General features: G+C 31.8%; 2 protein-coding genes across 3 annotated transcripts in view; one reads left to right on the top strand and one right to left on the bottom strand.

Annotated features, from left to right (window-relative positions):
- The first annotated feature begins 996 nt into the window (after nucleotides 1-996).
- LOC149409407 (palmitoyltransferase ZDHHC16B) lies at nucleotides 997-9622 on the top strand. Its single transcript, XM_089649915.1, has 5 exons — nucleotides 997-1125; nucleotides 2907-3026; nucleotides 3588-3735; nucleotides 4425-4616; nucleotides 7124-9622. The coding sequence occupies exons 2-5, from the start codon at nucleotides 2983-2985 to the stop codon at nucleotides 7877-7879; spliced, it is 1140 nt and encodes a 379-aa protein (XP_089506041.1). The 5' UTR covers nucleotides 997-1125; nucleotides 2907-2982; the 3' UTR covers nucleotides 7880-9622.
- Nucleotides 9623-9889: 267 nt separating this feature from the next.
- LOC149409406 (thyrotropin-releasing hormone-degrading ectoenzyme-like) overlaps nucleotides 9890-16656 on the bottom strand; it is a 98269-nt gene continuing 91502 nt past the window's right edge. For both annotated transcript variants that reach the window (XM_089649946.1, XM_089649944.1), the window contains exon 17: nucleotides 9890-14868. In XM_089649946.1, coding sequence (XP_089506072.1) covers nucleotides 14704-14868 — 165 coding nt within the window. In that variant the 3' untranslated portion in view covers nucleotides 9890-14703. The remainder of the gene's footprint in view (nucleotides 14869-16656) is intronic.

Genomic DNA, 16656 nt, shown 5'->3' with positions numbered 1-16656 from the left:
AAATAACTTATATCATTGATGTCGCTATTCCAAATTCCTGTAATATTCAAAAATCTGTTAATGAAAAAATAAGAAAATACACTGATCTAGGAAATGAGATAAAAAGAATTTGGCATTCTCAAAATATAAAAATATTACCTTTTGTTATTTCGGTTACTGGCATTTTACCTAGCTCTCTCATTAAAAATTAAGGCGTTTTAGATCTACCAAAAAAATTATTTATAAAAATGCAAAAATCAGTTATTTAAAATACATGTAGGGTTACGAAAGATTTTTTAAATATATATGTCGAGGGATCAATAGGATTTATAGGCCCTGTTAGGAATTCTAACGAGCCGAACCCTCTGATATGAAAATATCTGGAGTCGGTGAATTATTTTCCCATTTGATCTCTGATAAGTTGACGAGTTGTCTTGTATTGTTTTTTTATTTATTTTGCTTATACTTGCACTTGCATAATGTGGATTGACAAGATGATCATTTTTGGAAAATTGTGTGGAAGGGTTTAGTTTTAACCCGGACATAAAATAGGAAAAATATAAAAAGAACCATTAAAAGTAAGTGGGTACTTTCAGACGGGACTACTTATCGACAGTTGAAGAATTTTATGTTATTCATTCGTGACATCCGTTGTGCCTACCTCTGTGTATAAATGGTGACCGTTTATGTCATCAAAACGACAATTCGACACTACAAAAAGTGATATAAAGTTATGAAAATTGATGAAACAATAACTAGGTTACATTGGTAACAATTAAACCTAATTTTTGTTTCATCACTTTTAATGATTTAAAGGTGTGTTGAATTTTAATTGTGATGAAATGTCTGGAACCCTTAGTTACGATCGTTCAATCATAACCATTCTTATTTATTTCTGTGATTAATTATCATACGATGAATATGTATGTGTTGAAAAATCAAGTAATGAAAATGTTTTTTTTTTTAGTTATCTGGTCACAATGAACGATTAATAATTTTTACGATTGGCAACCCACCGCAAGAAACGTCACTGTCAAATATCGAAACATTGTCAAGACTGCAAAGGGCCTGACGTATTGTTGAAGTTTATCGGGTTTATTTAATGAATGAAAACCACCATATCTACCATTGATTGACTTAATAATCGTAAGCCAACATTTTTACTATCCCTTTTTATCTGGCGAACGTCAACTTACATCGGATTTAATCTAACAATAACGTGATTGTTCCGCGTTCATGTGGATTGCCATTTCATAGTTTGAAGTGGTTTGACGTATGTAAACAATAATTAGTATTCCTCATCCTTTTTTATTCTAAATTTTAAGATCTTTTCCTTGACTATCAATTCCTTCTGTTGTAGACAGGTAATTCTATCTTTCATCTACAACACTGAAAACATTTCGTTCTTGAATGTAATTTACTGCCTCAATACTAACTAACAGCTACAAAAACTCTTTTCTCACCGAGAAACTACAGTTATATTTTATAAGTTATATGCATCAATTCTAACATGCGTAGTTTAATGGTAATATCTGATGGTTTGTCTAATATCTACTGTCTTGCATTGTCATTGCTGATTGGATTTTGGGTGGTAGGCTATTTATACTTACCATGTGTGTGAATTTCATCACTCTCATAATATTTTTTGTGCGTCAAATTATTCTTCTCATAATGTTGATAATAAATTTGATATATATGAAGTGCCCTGGACGGAGTGATTCGAGAACAATATGAAGCCGCGGGGTGAGGGGGAAGATGTATGAAAAATGCCAAAACCTACTTAAATTTTTTATTCACATATTCCATTCCTTGTCTCATCAAATACCAAAATTAAACTAACAGAACCAAACACTAAAATAAAATAATAATAGTTCATTATGCACCACTTTGCATACAAATCAGTTCAAAGTTTGTCATAAAAGAGGGTTCCAGGTAGTTTTTCTCTCACCCTAGATTTGGCTTAATGCCATTCGAACAAAACCTCACCGATGCTCTGTCTATTTATGGTTGTTAGGTCCATGTGAAATGCCTCTGTCTATCTTTTGAGCGATGTAGCTTCCCCGAGTCCCTCAGTCCTTTGTCCTTTGCGACCTGTTGCGTTTTATTATACCATTTGTCACCATCATCATGGCGCTACATCCCAGAAATTCTCTTTATTGTCCCTTGTGTCCTTGTCATTATTTTCAAATCTTCTTCAGCTCCGTCAATACGCCTCTACCCAGGAGGTCTGGCTCGGTCAAATTGATTACTTAACAATATCGGATTGACAAATGACAGATTTGGTCAATATTATACTCATTTAGCGCTTTATCATTTGCCAGTGCTAGACACCCTGGTCTGCGCTGTCGCTTCCACTGGGCCACCCAAACTGTAATAATTTTCTGGGTCCTACGTGAGAGGGAGTTACAGAATCTTACAATGGTTTCATCTAATATAATCTTTTATTGCAATTTTGGTGTCAAAAGATAAACCAAACATTACTTATTAGTTTTAAAGTTTATCTAAAATGAAAATTGTAATGCTTCAATATCCAAAACCATTAAAAACATAGAAAGGTTTTTCTTTCCCTTTTCAAAGTGCGATATTTTATAACCATTTTATATGTGAATTTCGGCCAATGTGATGTGTAGAAGATATTATTTGCTGTGTTTTTGTAAATTAATTCCATATGAGAAATACAATTTAATAGTAAAATATTATATAGATCGGAGTAATGCGAGCGACCGTTTTTATTGTATTTATTAAAATGCATTTTATTGAAGTTATTGTGATGTGTTGTGCATTTATATTTTTCTATTATTATTATTATTATTGTACATAAAAGAGCTTAAGAATATTCGTAATATTTTGTATTTTATAAATTTTTGCTATGTCAGTCAGTCATTAATTAGTATGCATTTGTATGTCAGATCATAAAATTCTTTCAGAAATACCAACTGAGAAGTTATATAGGTGTATTACCATCACTTCTCTGAAAGTCAAGAAGTAGGAGAAACTAAGACCATGAAGTTCAAGTGGAGATTTTTCATGTTCCCAAGAAGTTTGAGGTGAGTGAATATTATTTTATTGTTGTATGTTACATTTTTTGGGGGGTATTTTTTAAATATGTTTTATGTGTAGGTTTTCACAATTAATATGTGTTCCTAGAGCATGTTCACATTTATGTAATAATTCAATAATATATTTGTCTTTTTTTTGAATTGCTGTAATGCATAGCCAACCATTTAAATATAAGTAACTCATAGCAACTTGCATTCAAATTAAAAAATATCCTTTCCCCTACTTATAGACAATATAGTGTGTTAGTTACAAAATTTATCTAATAGAGATTTATGTTTGACATTCTATTTCAATTTTTCGAACCTTTATATAATAAACTGTATGCGAAATGCAAAGATATAGCTTGGTGTTCTCTATTTCTAGAACAATTTATATCATATGTCTGACCATAATATAAAAGAAGATAGATAGAGTTTTATGAAGACATGAGAATGAGTCAGATGGTGACAGATATAACACTATGGGACTCAACAGCTTTTGATGTTTCGTGACAATTACACTTCGTGAACCGAGTGGTTGTGTAATAATATTTTTGTTTACTTTTGCAGACGTAAGGGATTAAGAGCTTTGAGCGAATGGAGACTGATGATTGATTCTCTGACATACAACCATCACATGAATGCAAACTACGCAACCGATGTGGCTCTCGAACCAATATTTTGGTTTGTTGATAATTTTGCCGGTGCCCTTGGAAAGGTATGTGGTGTATTTAAGTATATTTTTATCATGGAAGACACGTGACTTTTATTCATACAATTTTTTTTTGTTTATTTAAGAATTACACGGGCATTATTGCACTTGTCAAATGTATAGTATATACAGTACTCTCTCACTAATCCAAAACCCCAAAAATTGGGCAAGTGTCCAATTAGTGAAAGCGGCAGTTTACAGTGCATATATATACAAAATATGCTAAAAATTAAAACAGCTCTTTTGTAAAAACAGTTTTTATTGTGAAATTTGTACTTGCACTGGTTTAAAGTTAAGGTGCCATATTTAAGCTTACAAAAAGACTCCATTTTGTAAACTTAGTTGCTAGAGGTCTAACCGAAATGGCCAAAAGTTAGACGGTGGTATAGTTACTGATTATATAATTTGTCATCTTTTTGAGTGGTTACTTCATTGCTGAGAATCTTTACCCCTACTCTTAAAATTGTCATTATTAACCAGGCTCGCGGTACTACACTGCCATGGATACTGTTTTTCCAGGCGCCTGTAATGCTGATTCCGTATAATAATATGGATGAGCCACTAGTACTTACTTGCTAGCAAGTGATAAGTCAGGTTAAATAATAAATCAAGTTGTAAAGCACTCTTGAGATGATTTTGCCACGAAAACAATGCTACATATGTAAATTATTATTAATATCAATTTTTTTTTTTAGTTCTTCATTGTGGCCGTCACAATGCTGACCTTTGCAGTCGTGAGTATAGCTTACTGGCTCGGCCTTCCTTATTGGTGGGAAAGAAGTCCGCCCACAACGGTGTTGCTAATGATAATCGGACACTGGCTCCTAATCAATGTCATCTTTCACTATTACAAAGCAGTTGTTACACATCCCGGAAACCCACCAGAGGTAATTTATAATTTTAAATAAATTGATGAAAAAGTTATATGCTATCAACATTTTATGATAATACATAATTGTGTGTATGTATTCATGGCAACGAAAGTAACCCTGTTATGACACATCCACATAATAATATAAAAATAGAGGTCTTGTCTTAGCTTTACCTACAGAGTGATGATACGGTATTTCGTTTAGAATATACTAGACATAGAAACAAAACAAACAAACATATTAATATTACTAAAAACGCATTCCACAAAAATGTAATAAATAGCTTAAACGGAAACCCGAGGAAACTCTGAGACGAAATAAACAAACTAATAGGAAAACCTAAACAAAATTTAGATAAAATAATCCTTCAACATATGGGAAATCAAGGAGACACAAAATTTTTATGCGATAAATTTGCTACAACATTCGTAAATGAAATAAAAGACATTAGACACAATTGTACTACAAAATTCTTAGATCGTAACATGTATACAACTCCTGCTATTATGTCAATGAGATTTAGACCTGTAACAGAAAAAGATATAAAAAAAATAATTAATGATATGGATGTTAAAAAGTCAGAAGGCAACGACCAAATAAGAATTAAAGACCTGAAGTTAATTGCTGATAATATAATTCCAGTCCTTACTAAATTAATTAACCTTTGTGTAAATAAAAGCATCATGCCTGACGAACTTAAAACATCCATCATCAGACCTATTTATAAATCAGGAAATCACAAACTATCGACCAATTGCGATTCTCTCGTGTATTGATAAAATTATTGAAAGAGCTATTTTTAACCAAATACAATTTTTTATAGAAAAAAACAGAATCATAAATCCCATACAGTACGGATTTCAAAAAGAAAAAAGTACTACACAATTACTTTCTAATTTCACTGACCACATAAATTGTCATTTAAATGAAAAATATTACGTTGGTATAATTTTTATAGACTTTAAAAAGGCCTTTGACACATTGGACCATCAAACATTACTAAAGGCAGTGGAAGAATGTGGTATTAGAGGTCCTTTAAATAAAATGTTTAAAAATTATCTGTTAAATAGAAAAATTAAAGTTAAAATTGACGGAATTTACAGTGATGAAATGTTAACAGACACTGGAGTAGCAACAGGGTCGATATCGGGACCTATGTGTTATTTAATGCAAGTAAACAGTTTACCTAACGTAATAAAACGTTGTAAATGTTACATGTTTGCAGATGATACTTGCATCATATGTGCTGACAGAAATCTACAGAAAATTGAGGAATTTTTACAAACAGACCTAAATAACATAATTAAATGGTCCCACGACAATGGAATTATTATTAACGCAAAAAAAACAAAATATATGCTTATACACTCTCCATATGCAAGTTGTCAGGATAAAGAACTGCATATAAAAAGTCATTCATACGATTGTTTTCACACAAAAAACCAATCTCTGCCATGTAAATGCCCAAACATAGAAAAAGTTTACCAATATACATACCTTGGTCTTACAATAGATGTCAATTTTAACTGGTCAAATCACATTGAAAATGTATGTAATAGATTAAGATCCATATTAGGGAAATTTTATCACCTAAAAAACTTTGTCAATAAAAATATATTATACTGTATATACCTATAATGCATTAGCGGAATCAATTATAGGATACGGAGTAAATAGTTACGGATTAACGTATAAAACGTACTTAAATAAAATAGAACAATTACAAATCCGTTTCCTAAAATTGATATCAGGCAAAAAAAAAATACAATTATGTGTAGGCGATTATAAAAAAATGTTTTCTTTGTGTAATGTGCTCTCTATACATAGTAGGATAGATTACCAACTAACGCTAGATGAATTCTGGAATACAGAATTCAAAAAACCTGTAAACCATAACTACCCTACTAGGCATAGAGAAGCACAAATGTTTATTATTAAAATATCGCAAAATGTATACGGAGATAGAACAAAAAGACATAAAATTCCGGAATTGTTTAACTCATTACCAGAAGATATTAAAAATGAGACATGTCATTCAAAAATAAAAACGAAAATTAGATCGTTCTACCTCCGTCAAACATAAAAACAATTAATATTGTGGTACCAAGATATCAAGTTGAAATTAAATATATTGTTATAAGCTAATAAATAGAAAAACTGAGAGATTTCTTACAATTAAACTGATTGATCAGTTTTGTAAGATCTAAGTAAGAGAAAATAATGTACAAATAAAAAAAACTGAATAAACACATATAAAAAAAAAAAAAAAAAAGGTCTCCTTGGTGATTTTTTTTTTAATGTAATTCTTTTTTAGGTACATATTGACATGACTACTCTTAAGAACTTTGCCCATTGCTAGATACATTTCTTTCTTCTTTTTTTCTCATTTACAGTTCAAAAGGAGTGTCATTAGAAGTTTGTCAATGTCTCCTTATTTTATTGGCCCTTGGTACTGCACAGAGAAAATCTGGTTTGGATGTACATGATTTTTTATTCTATCAAAGTATTGATTTTCTTTGCAGGCTTCACTGATATCCGAAGCTGCCAGCATTTGCAGAAAGTGCATCTCTCCAAAGCCGCCGCGATCTCACCACTGCTCAGTCTGCAATACTTGCATATTGTGTATGGACCACCACTGTCCTTGGCTGAACAACTGCGTGGGGCACTTCAACCGAAGACACTTCTACCTGTACATGGTGTACACTCTCATAGGAGTTATCTTTATTATTTCTGCTGGCGTAGACATCGGATACGTGGTTCTCTGGATAGGCGATACTTCTGCAATCCCGTCAGATAATGAACCCACCTTGATAGGGCATCCGGTTCGTGTCAATAACTCAGGCGGTTTTGTGCCGGTTGTTGTTCCGGAGTATGATACATTCATATTACCGAGGGAACACGATCTTCCCGTACCTGATATAACATTTGCTCAAAAAATATCTGCCAATCCCGTCATGAGGAGAGCAGTTATCTTCATGGCTTTGATCAATGTAGCTGTGTTCTTCGCACTGGGCGCCTTAGTCACTTGGCATGGAAAGCTTATTTCTAAAGGGGAGACTAGTATCGAGTCTCACATCAATCAGACAGAGATAAAAAAACTTGGAAAAGGTTTCCGTAATCCTTATAATTTTGGTTTAAAAAAAAATTGGAAGCTATTTTTAGGTCTAGTCGGGGGACGTTCTATGTTCTTCCATGTCATTTTACCGTCTGGACACCCGCCGGTTGGTTCTGGACTGGTATGGCACACCATCCATCAGTCGTCACAAGATTGGCCATGAGTGTGAATTGCATAATTATTTATTCCACCCGATAGTTTGGTCCTCGTTCTAGATCAATGCCAAAAATTTAGCAAAACCAAAATTTTGCAGCACATTCAGAAAATTAAGATTAATCTCATTTTGTCTTAAATATTCATTTTTGGTGCGTTAAACTCCCCTGCATTGATTTTTCTTTTTATTAAAAATTGAAATCCTTTTGGAAGACATCCAAAATTATGCAATATTTTTAACCCTGAGGATATTTTGTTTTACATTTGTGTCATGATTCATGATTTTTGATCGCTGATCTAGATAATTTTTTTATAATATTTGTAGGTTATTTTTGATCAAATGAGTATACATACTAGTCGTTGTGAATGGTTGCCAAAACTCAAAATGTTATTATTATTGAGGTAGGTCAGTGAGGAAGATGGAATGCTTTTCAAACACTGTTGCCAGAAGATTTGCTTATGCAGATAATATCGGTATCATAACCTAAGCTAAATAAAACCAAAGGTTGTAAAAGTTGTCCATAAATCATGATGGAAGAATGATTTCTTAATTGGCGACAGTAGGTACTTACACTTATTCATCTTAGCAATGCCAGTTCAGTTCCGTTGCTATATTTCGTTTGATGGTAACAATATTCACTTTAGACAGAAACTTGAAATACATCGCCAACATGCTCAGAACAGAATCCATTGCTCTGCTTAATTCACAGCTTATATCTTTCTTGCTACAGCAACACATTTGATGGTGAAATAAATGCCCCCTGCGCCAACGTCTCAGCATGTGAGTCGTCATCATACTACAAGATTACACCTACTTTATTTAATGTGAATACCACACAAGGGTCCCAAATGCTCTCAACTGTCTACAGCCAGTGAAAATATGGCATTCCTAATTAAGTTATATCGTTAGGCGTTAGCTTTTCTGCTCGTAATCCTAATTTATAAATGTTAAATCCTAATTGTGACTTAAATCTTTGACAGCTTCAAATATCACTTAGAGCCCACAGGTATTAGTACACACAGGTATCTTGAACTTCAACTGTGATGTTACCCATCATACAATGTAAAAATTCATACCATTCCATTTGATGTACCAGTATTGTAGCCAAATTCGATTGTAATAAATGCAAAAATAATATTGTGCTAGTTAATTGTCGGTAAAGAGTTAATAATGACTTATGTTAGTAAATTACTAGATACTTTCATATTGTAAGTAATGAAAAAGCAGAATTATGTTATTATTGTGGAGATTATGTCAAAAATCTATGTAATTTATTGTAAATATTAATTTTGTGATATACTTTGGATTACATAAGCTCGTAGGTGGTGAAATAGGGAACTACAGTTATGTAGGTATGTCAATGTCAATGAGCATTTCTTAATTTTAATATGTTTCTTTCAAACCTTTAATACACATATTGTCGTGTCGTGTATGTAGCAATAAATCATGTTTATTTTAAATTAAGGACGAGTTTTTTCACAGAATTTGAACAATTCATTAAATTAAAAATGTTCATTTTCAAGTTCTGTTATGAAAACAGAATTTTCACAGGCCTTGGAAATTAACTTTGAAATTTGATGAATTGTTCAAATTCTGTGAAACAACTGGTCCTTAGTGTGTGATTTTTGCTGTTTACTGTATTTTTAAAGAACCAAAGTATTTGATTGTTGAATTAATATTTTAGAGAATATTAATTCAACTAAATCTCCCAAAATTTTTTACTACTAGTTTTCGAAATACTTTTGCACATCAAATCTGTTAATTAATATTGTTCAATATAACTTTAAGTTTTCCAATGAATTGTGTATATAAAATTAAGAATAAAAATAATTAAACATTTTTCGTGTTTTTCTTGAACCAAATTCGTATTATTTCAGATACCTACTGTTTTTTTTCTAATTGAAAGTCTTGCAAGTTTATCCAAAAAATATTTTTATTTGTTTCCAGTATTCACTTACAAGGTAGAAATGTGGAAAACAGATTTAATTATAGTCAGAACAAATGATAAAAATATGTAGAAACCAAAGTCAATATGTAATGCAAATAATATATTGTTGAGAAAACAAATACTAGATAATGATTTAAACAACTTATTGCTGTCAAATAGGAAAAACAGATTAAAAATCTACATTCAAAAACGATAATTACATTTTATGTGTTAAAAATACATACATGTGCTTTTATAAAAGAAATAATGTTTCCTTCTAAATAATACTTGCAGCAATCACAGGGAACTAAAAATTATAACTCGTGAATTTTTTCTGCACATGAATCTTATTGAAACACAATTTTTAAATCTATCTGAACAATGTAATTAAATCATTGAATAATTTTTATTTTTAGATATTTAATTGAAATAAATTACAAATTTAAAAAAAAAATAAACCAGAACTTTAAATTCCAAAAGACTGTCCTATGTTTCTAAGAATATCTTAAATAAAATATTAAGTTATAAATTTTATGGCCAATATTAAACATTTGGGAATCTTTCAAGCTAAAGGTTTTATTTCATATATATTAGAAGTCTTTAAATTATGCATGCGGAAGTCTTTCAGGATTAAATAAATATTCTGGTTCCTCAATACATTATCGGAAGCAGAATAACATTTTACATAATATAAGGTTTGCCTGAGACAATATTTTACCTTATAAAAAAAAACTATATTCTCTACGGTTGCGTAAATAAGGTTCGCCTGAGATAATATTTATAAAAAATTATTATTTTTAGAAAAAAAAAGCTATAGTTTCTATATTATGTGGTGTAAATATGATGAAGTTGCAATGGAACCTACTATGAATCGAATCGTGTGGGTTCTTTGTAGATGATAAGGTTTTATGTAGTTGCAATGGCACCTACTATGAATCAAATCGTGTGGGTTCTTTGTAGATAATAAGGTTTTATGTAGTTGCAATGGCACCTACTATGAATCAAATTGTGTGGGTTCTTTGTAGATGATAAGGTTTTATGTAGTTGCAATGGCACCTACTAAGAATCAAATCGTGTGGGTGCTTTGTAGATAAAAGGTTTTATGTAGTTGCAATCAGAGATGTACTTTATTTCAAATAAATCCATTTCAAATGGAAATGTAAAATGCAAAATGGGTATTTTCGATTTTGCATTTTAAATGCTTTTCTAAAAACCATTTTGCATTTTGCATTTTAAATGCTTTTCTCAATGCATTTTCCATTTTAAATGCTTTTTTGCAACATTCTTCCTACTATCTCCACACATCTTTTTTTCATAAGCCCCAAATATCAGTCGTTCCTCAACCTCGCTATGAGAGATAATTTACATTTGTCAAGTTGATCCGTGGTAGGAGTCCTGGCAATTGAGTGATACCATTACAAAAAATACTGATTCAAATACTGAACATGGGGCCATGACGCTGTAATATTAAATGTTAGATAGCAGTTTCTATGTTTTTACGTTGGCAACATTTGTCCCACGCAAATTTTTTGTGGTTCATAATCCGTAGTCGTGGCATTTTTTGATTTACCATCATAATATGTTTGTTCTACATTGATGTCCATTATTAAATGACAAAACTGTTTAAAAATTCTATAATTATTTTAATTGTTTGACCTGAGAAACCATTTTGCATTTTCAATGCATTTTGAAAATAGGTATTTTGCATTTTGCATTTGAAATGCTTTTCTAAAAACCATTTTGCATTTTGCATTTTCAAATGGAAAATTTTTGACCCATTTCCATTTTGCATTTCAAATGGTTTTGGGTACCCATTTTGCACATCTCTGGTTGCAATGGCACCTACTATCTATAAAATCGTGTGGGTTCTTTGTAGATAATAAGGTTTTATGTAGTTGCAATGGCACCTACTATGAATCAAATCGTGTGGGTTCTTTGTAGATAATAAGGTTTTATGTAGTTGCAATGGCACCTACTATGAATCAAATCGTGTGGGTTCTTTGTAGATAATAAGGTTTTATGTAGTTGCAAAGGCACCTACTATGAATCAAATAGTGTGGGTTCTTTGTAGATAATAAGGTTTTATGTAGTTGCAAAGGCACCTACTATGAATCAAATAGTGTGGGTTCTTTGTAGATAATAAGGTTTTATGTAGTTGCAATGGCACCTACTATGAATCAAATCGTGTGGGTTCTTTGTAGATAATAAGGTTTTATGTAGTTGCAATGGCACCTACTATGAATCAAATCGTGTGGGTTCTTTGTAGATAATAAGGTTTTATGTAGTTGCAATGGCACCTACTATGAATCAAATCGTGTGGGATCTTTGTAGATAATAAGGTTTTATGTAGTTGCAATGGCACCTACTACGAATCAAATTGTGTGGGTTCTTTGTATATATGTAATAAGGTTTTATGAAACAGCTTATTCTTGAATGATTTTATGAATCTCAAATCCTCCGCTTTTAAAATACATATCCCCTTCTCTCTCTTATGGCTAAAAACATATTCGAGTACAAAAAAAAATAAGTAAAAAAAAAGAAAATCTTATACCTACATACTACTTAAGCAAATAATAATTCGGTTAAAATGAGGATATTTTTAGGAAATACTTGACTCTTACAAAATTTTGTAGTGTTATTTTAGTAAGTGAACATTCTTTAATTTTTGAAATATTTTAATAATTATTCAATCAAAAGCAAATATTTTAGACAGAATTGGACATAGATAATATGTAATAATAAAATAGATGAAATTGTTACATGTGTAATGTAAATTTATGTGGCTAAATTAAAATAAAGTCATTGTTTGGTTAAAACAGTCGTTAAACAGGCTGAAGATCGGCCTTACCACACCAATATTAAACAGATATATGAACCTAATTAGTAAAACGGTAAATATTTATTTTAAAGTGGGTATTATCACGTAGTATCTGAGATAGCTTTTGACAAATGCATTTAATTACAATGCTCATTATCATTAATACATAGTAGCAGATCAGTGCGCACAGCCGTAATAATGAACCTTGTAAAACACTTTAGTAACTTAAGCCCAAAATGCACTGCACTGCCAGTTTAAATACAAAACACATTTCATGTAAACCTTATATTTATTAGATACATGAGAATGCATAAAATAAGTATTTATTACATACATGAGAATGCATAAAATAAGTATTTATTACATACATGAGAATGCATAAAATAAGTATTTATCAGTTGGTGTAGTAAGAATACTTCCACTCTGAACATTTCATAATAACTTTAATAGAAAACCAATTAGACAATATTTAAAGTGTGATGAACTGTATTACTGTTGAATTGACATTTAAAGTTAAACTATAGAATGATTAGGTAGAAAATAAAACTACACATATTGAAAGGAACTTAAAATTATTACATAAAGATAATCGTAATTTTTTCCAGAAAAGTAAAACACTTGTTTTAAAAACATATATCACAATAATTATTTCATTTGGCCAACTGGCCAAACTGAAGTCCAGAAAGGAGTTCATTACTAAAATTAAAATAATAGGAGAAGTTAAAATATTATCAAAATAATAATTAACAATTTTTCATTCTCTAACGAAAAGTGAGAATAAAAATAATTATAAATAAAATTTTGCCTTATATGAGTTTTCTTAAAGTAGGCTGGAGTACACCTGCTTCTTTATTTTAACAAAAAATACAAAAATTAAATAGTTATGGTAACTTATGGCAGTTATTTCTAAAATTTAATATCCAAATATTTATTCTTCGTTTACGAAATTGCGATCAGTACTAATCAACATGATAGATTCAGTTTCACATACTATATAATTGTATTTAATTTTAAATAAAATATGAAATTTTTAAATTCTTTAAGCTTAATCTAAGGTCATATTCATATCCAGGCAAACAGGGATACGCAAGTATCCCAAGTATTAACATATTTCAAGTATTTTGGCAACTAAACCCATATCTGTGCAGACGTCTGTAGTCGTAAATGTAAATTTCGTAAACTTGTCTGAGATGCTAGTCTCACACGAACAGCCGATCGAAGTTATTCTCACTCACGTCATCGAGATTTTAAACATGGTGGAGCAATTAATAAACGTGGTAAAGCAAAAATAATAGTCTTATCATCACGTGTGCCAGACATTTTGTAATAATGTGTTTGCTTTAGATCAATGCTAAGACCAAAAAAGTCAACAAAAAATGACAGCTGCAGAAGTTGTGAGTTAGGTTATGATAGCTAGTTTTGATGTTTCTAGAGGTTGTGGCAAAGCGGTTCCTTAATTTCAGCAGCTAGGTGTACGGACTGTGCACAACATGTTGTTCTCAATGTGAATACACAACATCGGTATCGGAAACTAGGGTATTCCTCCGGAATAATGGCCTAATAACTTTAAATGAAAGCTAACATATTTATGAAGTAGGTACTGATCATCGCATTTTTAATAATAAATTTTGAATTACATAGTTATTTTCTACACCATGACTAAAAAAATAACACAGGAATATAATACCCATTAGCACTACTTTAAGAAACTTAAATAAAATGCATAGCACACATGTGTATCTGAGAAATTGATAATATGAAAATTTGATTTTCAATGTTATGTATAAGAAAAATAATGAATTTAAAAATAAATTTCATGTTGCTTAAAATTATTAACGACTTAAATAGTGCTTACAGATATTATAACAGTGTTTTATATTTCTATTTAAAAAACACATTTTTGGCTTCATTAGCGTTACTTCTACCGGCTGACAAAACACATACATACATAGTAGTACAAAGCTTCTTATGAAATAATAGTTATCTTTCAATGGAGATTCAGATTCTATGACTTAAACTAGGTACAAACTATTCACGTAAATTTGTATGGAATATCAAGTAGTTTTCTTAGGCAGTCTTAGTCGTCCTTCACTGTAAGTTGTATTCCTTCCTCACCATGTTGATGAAGCTGGACACCTCGAAGTAATTGTTCTTCATCCAGACGATGTTGTTCTCTGCTCTCTCTTGAGCTTTGATCAGCAACATGCTCTTTTCTTCCAATATTTCTTCAATCGAACTTACCAGACTCTCGAGCTGAAAAATATAATTGTCAAAAATGAATTATTTAATCCCATTATGGCAAAAGTCTTAAAACTTATTATTTCATATCACAGTGTTATCTCGATCTATCATTCCTCGAATGTTTGGTTTTTCCAGTCCCGAACAAATTTCATACAAAAATTGCAAAAGTAGATTTTTTTATATTTCTCCCAAATTATTTGCATTTGTATATATGTAATGTACATATATTTAAAACTGTGTTAAATATGGTGTTTGTTTTATGCTGGGTGTAAGGAAGGTTCGAGTAGGTGACAATGTGGTGGGTAGTGTTATATGTTTCGTGAACACCTCACTAGGATAACCTGCGCTGAGGTGTTTACGTGGTTATGATTAAGAGGCACAAGTATTTATGTGTATTGGTTTAATTTTCTTATATAAATGTAAGTTGGGTTTTTTTATGTTTATTTTACATCGTTATTTAAAAATAAAGAATATATAAATATATATATATATATATATATATATTCATCATTCTAAGCATCATTTTACCATATTAATCGTCTAAAGCAAGAGTGTCTACTTGTGGCCCGCGGAGCATATGCACACATTTTACCACATTAATCGTCTAAAGCAAGGGTGTCTACTTGTGGCCCGCGGAGCATATGCACACATTTTACCACATTAATCGTCTAAAGCAAGGGTGTCTACTTGTGGCCCGCGGAGCATATGCACACATTTTACCACATTAATCGTCTAAAGCAAGGGTGTCTACTTGTGGCCCGCGGAGCATATGCACACATTTTACCACATTAATCGTCTAAAGCAAGGGTTTCTACTTGTGGCCCGCGGAGCATATGCACACATTTTACCACATTAATCGTCTAAAGCAAGGGTGTCTACTTGTGGCCCGCGGAGCATATGCACACATTTTTTTCTTTAAGTGTACATTAAACCGCCAACAAAATATTCCAACGTTTGTAGTTCGTATCATATCTCATACTACCTCAGTAAATTGATTCAACTATCAGTATTGTGCGTGTTGCGAGTATTGCGTGTCTTGCGAGTATTGCGCATCCTGCGAGTATTGTGCGGCTTGCGAGTATTGCATGTTTTACGAATATTGCGCTTCTTGCGACTACTGGGAGTCTTTCAAGTCTCGGATTTCTTTTGCATACCGTATACGCAATACTCGCCAGCCGCAAGACGCTGAGAAGAGAGCTCCTCTAACCGAAATACAGATTATCCGCAAAGCAAATGCACCAGAGGATATGAAAAAAATGTGGGGACTTGAATGAACCAGAGCACATGTGGGGAATTTTTCGACAGGGAATTTTTAAGCTACCACCCCCCCCCCCCATTGGATCATTGTGGGGAATTACTTTTCTAAGAAATTCTCTAACAACCCACCCCATGGATTCGAAAATAATATTGTGGGGAATCCAGCACCGAATGAGCAATACCCCATACAATAATTCCTTTCGGAATACCATTACTTGTAAAAGTAAGTTTAAGTATAAAATTCTAGGGAACAGGTATTTGGACTAGGTATTTATTCATACTTGTACCAGTTGTTTCAAGTATCAACACAAGCTAATACGACTCACCTCTAGTACGGCCCGGTAGGAAATCTCATTTCTAAAATGGCCACCCATGATCTAAAGTGTGCAGTTTTTTTGCTATTTTACTAATTGATTGCTTTTGACATAACATTTTTTTTTTGCCGGTAACCCGGTCGTTTATTGACATCAATGGTTATTTACAAATCATGTGCGCTATCCGACTCACTAGACAATATCTGTTCTGAGCCGGGTTGTTGTTCGA

Source organism: Hesperophylax consimilis, chromosome 31 (assembly GCF_061612785.1).
Source record: "Hesperophylax consimilis isolate HC1 chromosome 31, BYU_Hcon_1.0, whole genome shotgun sequence".
NCBI classification, from domain to species: Eukaryota; Metazoa; Arthropoda; class Insecta; order Trichoptera; family Limnephilidae; genus Hesperophylax; species Hesperophylax consimilis.
Note: the sequence above shows the minus strand (reverse complement) of the source record. Positions and strands in the feature narration are given on the sequence as shown.

Bases quoted from the DNA above. Each gene is read 5' to 3' on its own strand.
- LOC149409407 (XM_089649915.1), top strand. From the start codon at position 2,983: ATGAAGTTCAAGTGGAGATTTTTCATGTTCCCAAGAAGTTTGAG. The intron at 3,736-4,424 runs GTATGTGGTGTA...TTTTTTTTTTAG, and splicing joins TTGCCGGTGCCCTTGGAAAG to TTCTTCATTGTGGCCGTCAC. The intron at 4,617-7,123 runs GTAATTTATAAT...TTTTCTTTGCAG, and splicing joins ATCCCGGAAACCCACCAGAG to GCTTCACTGATATCCGAAGC.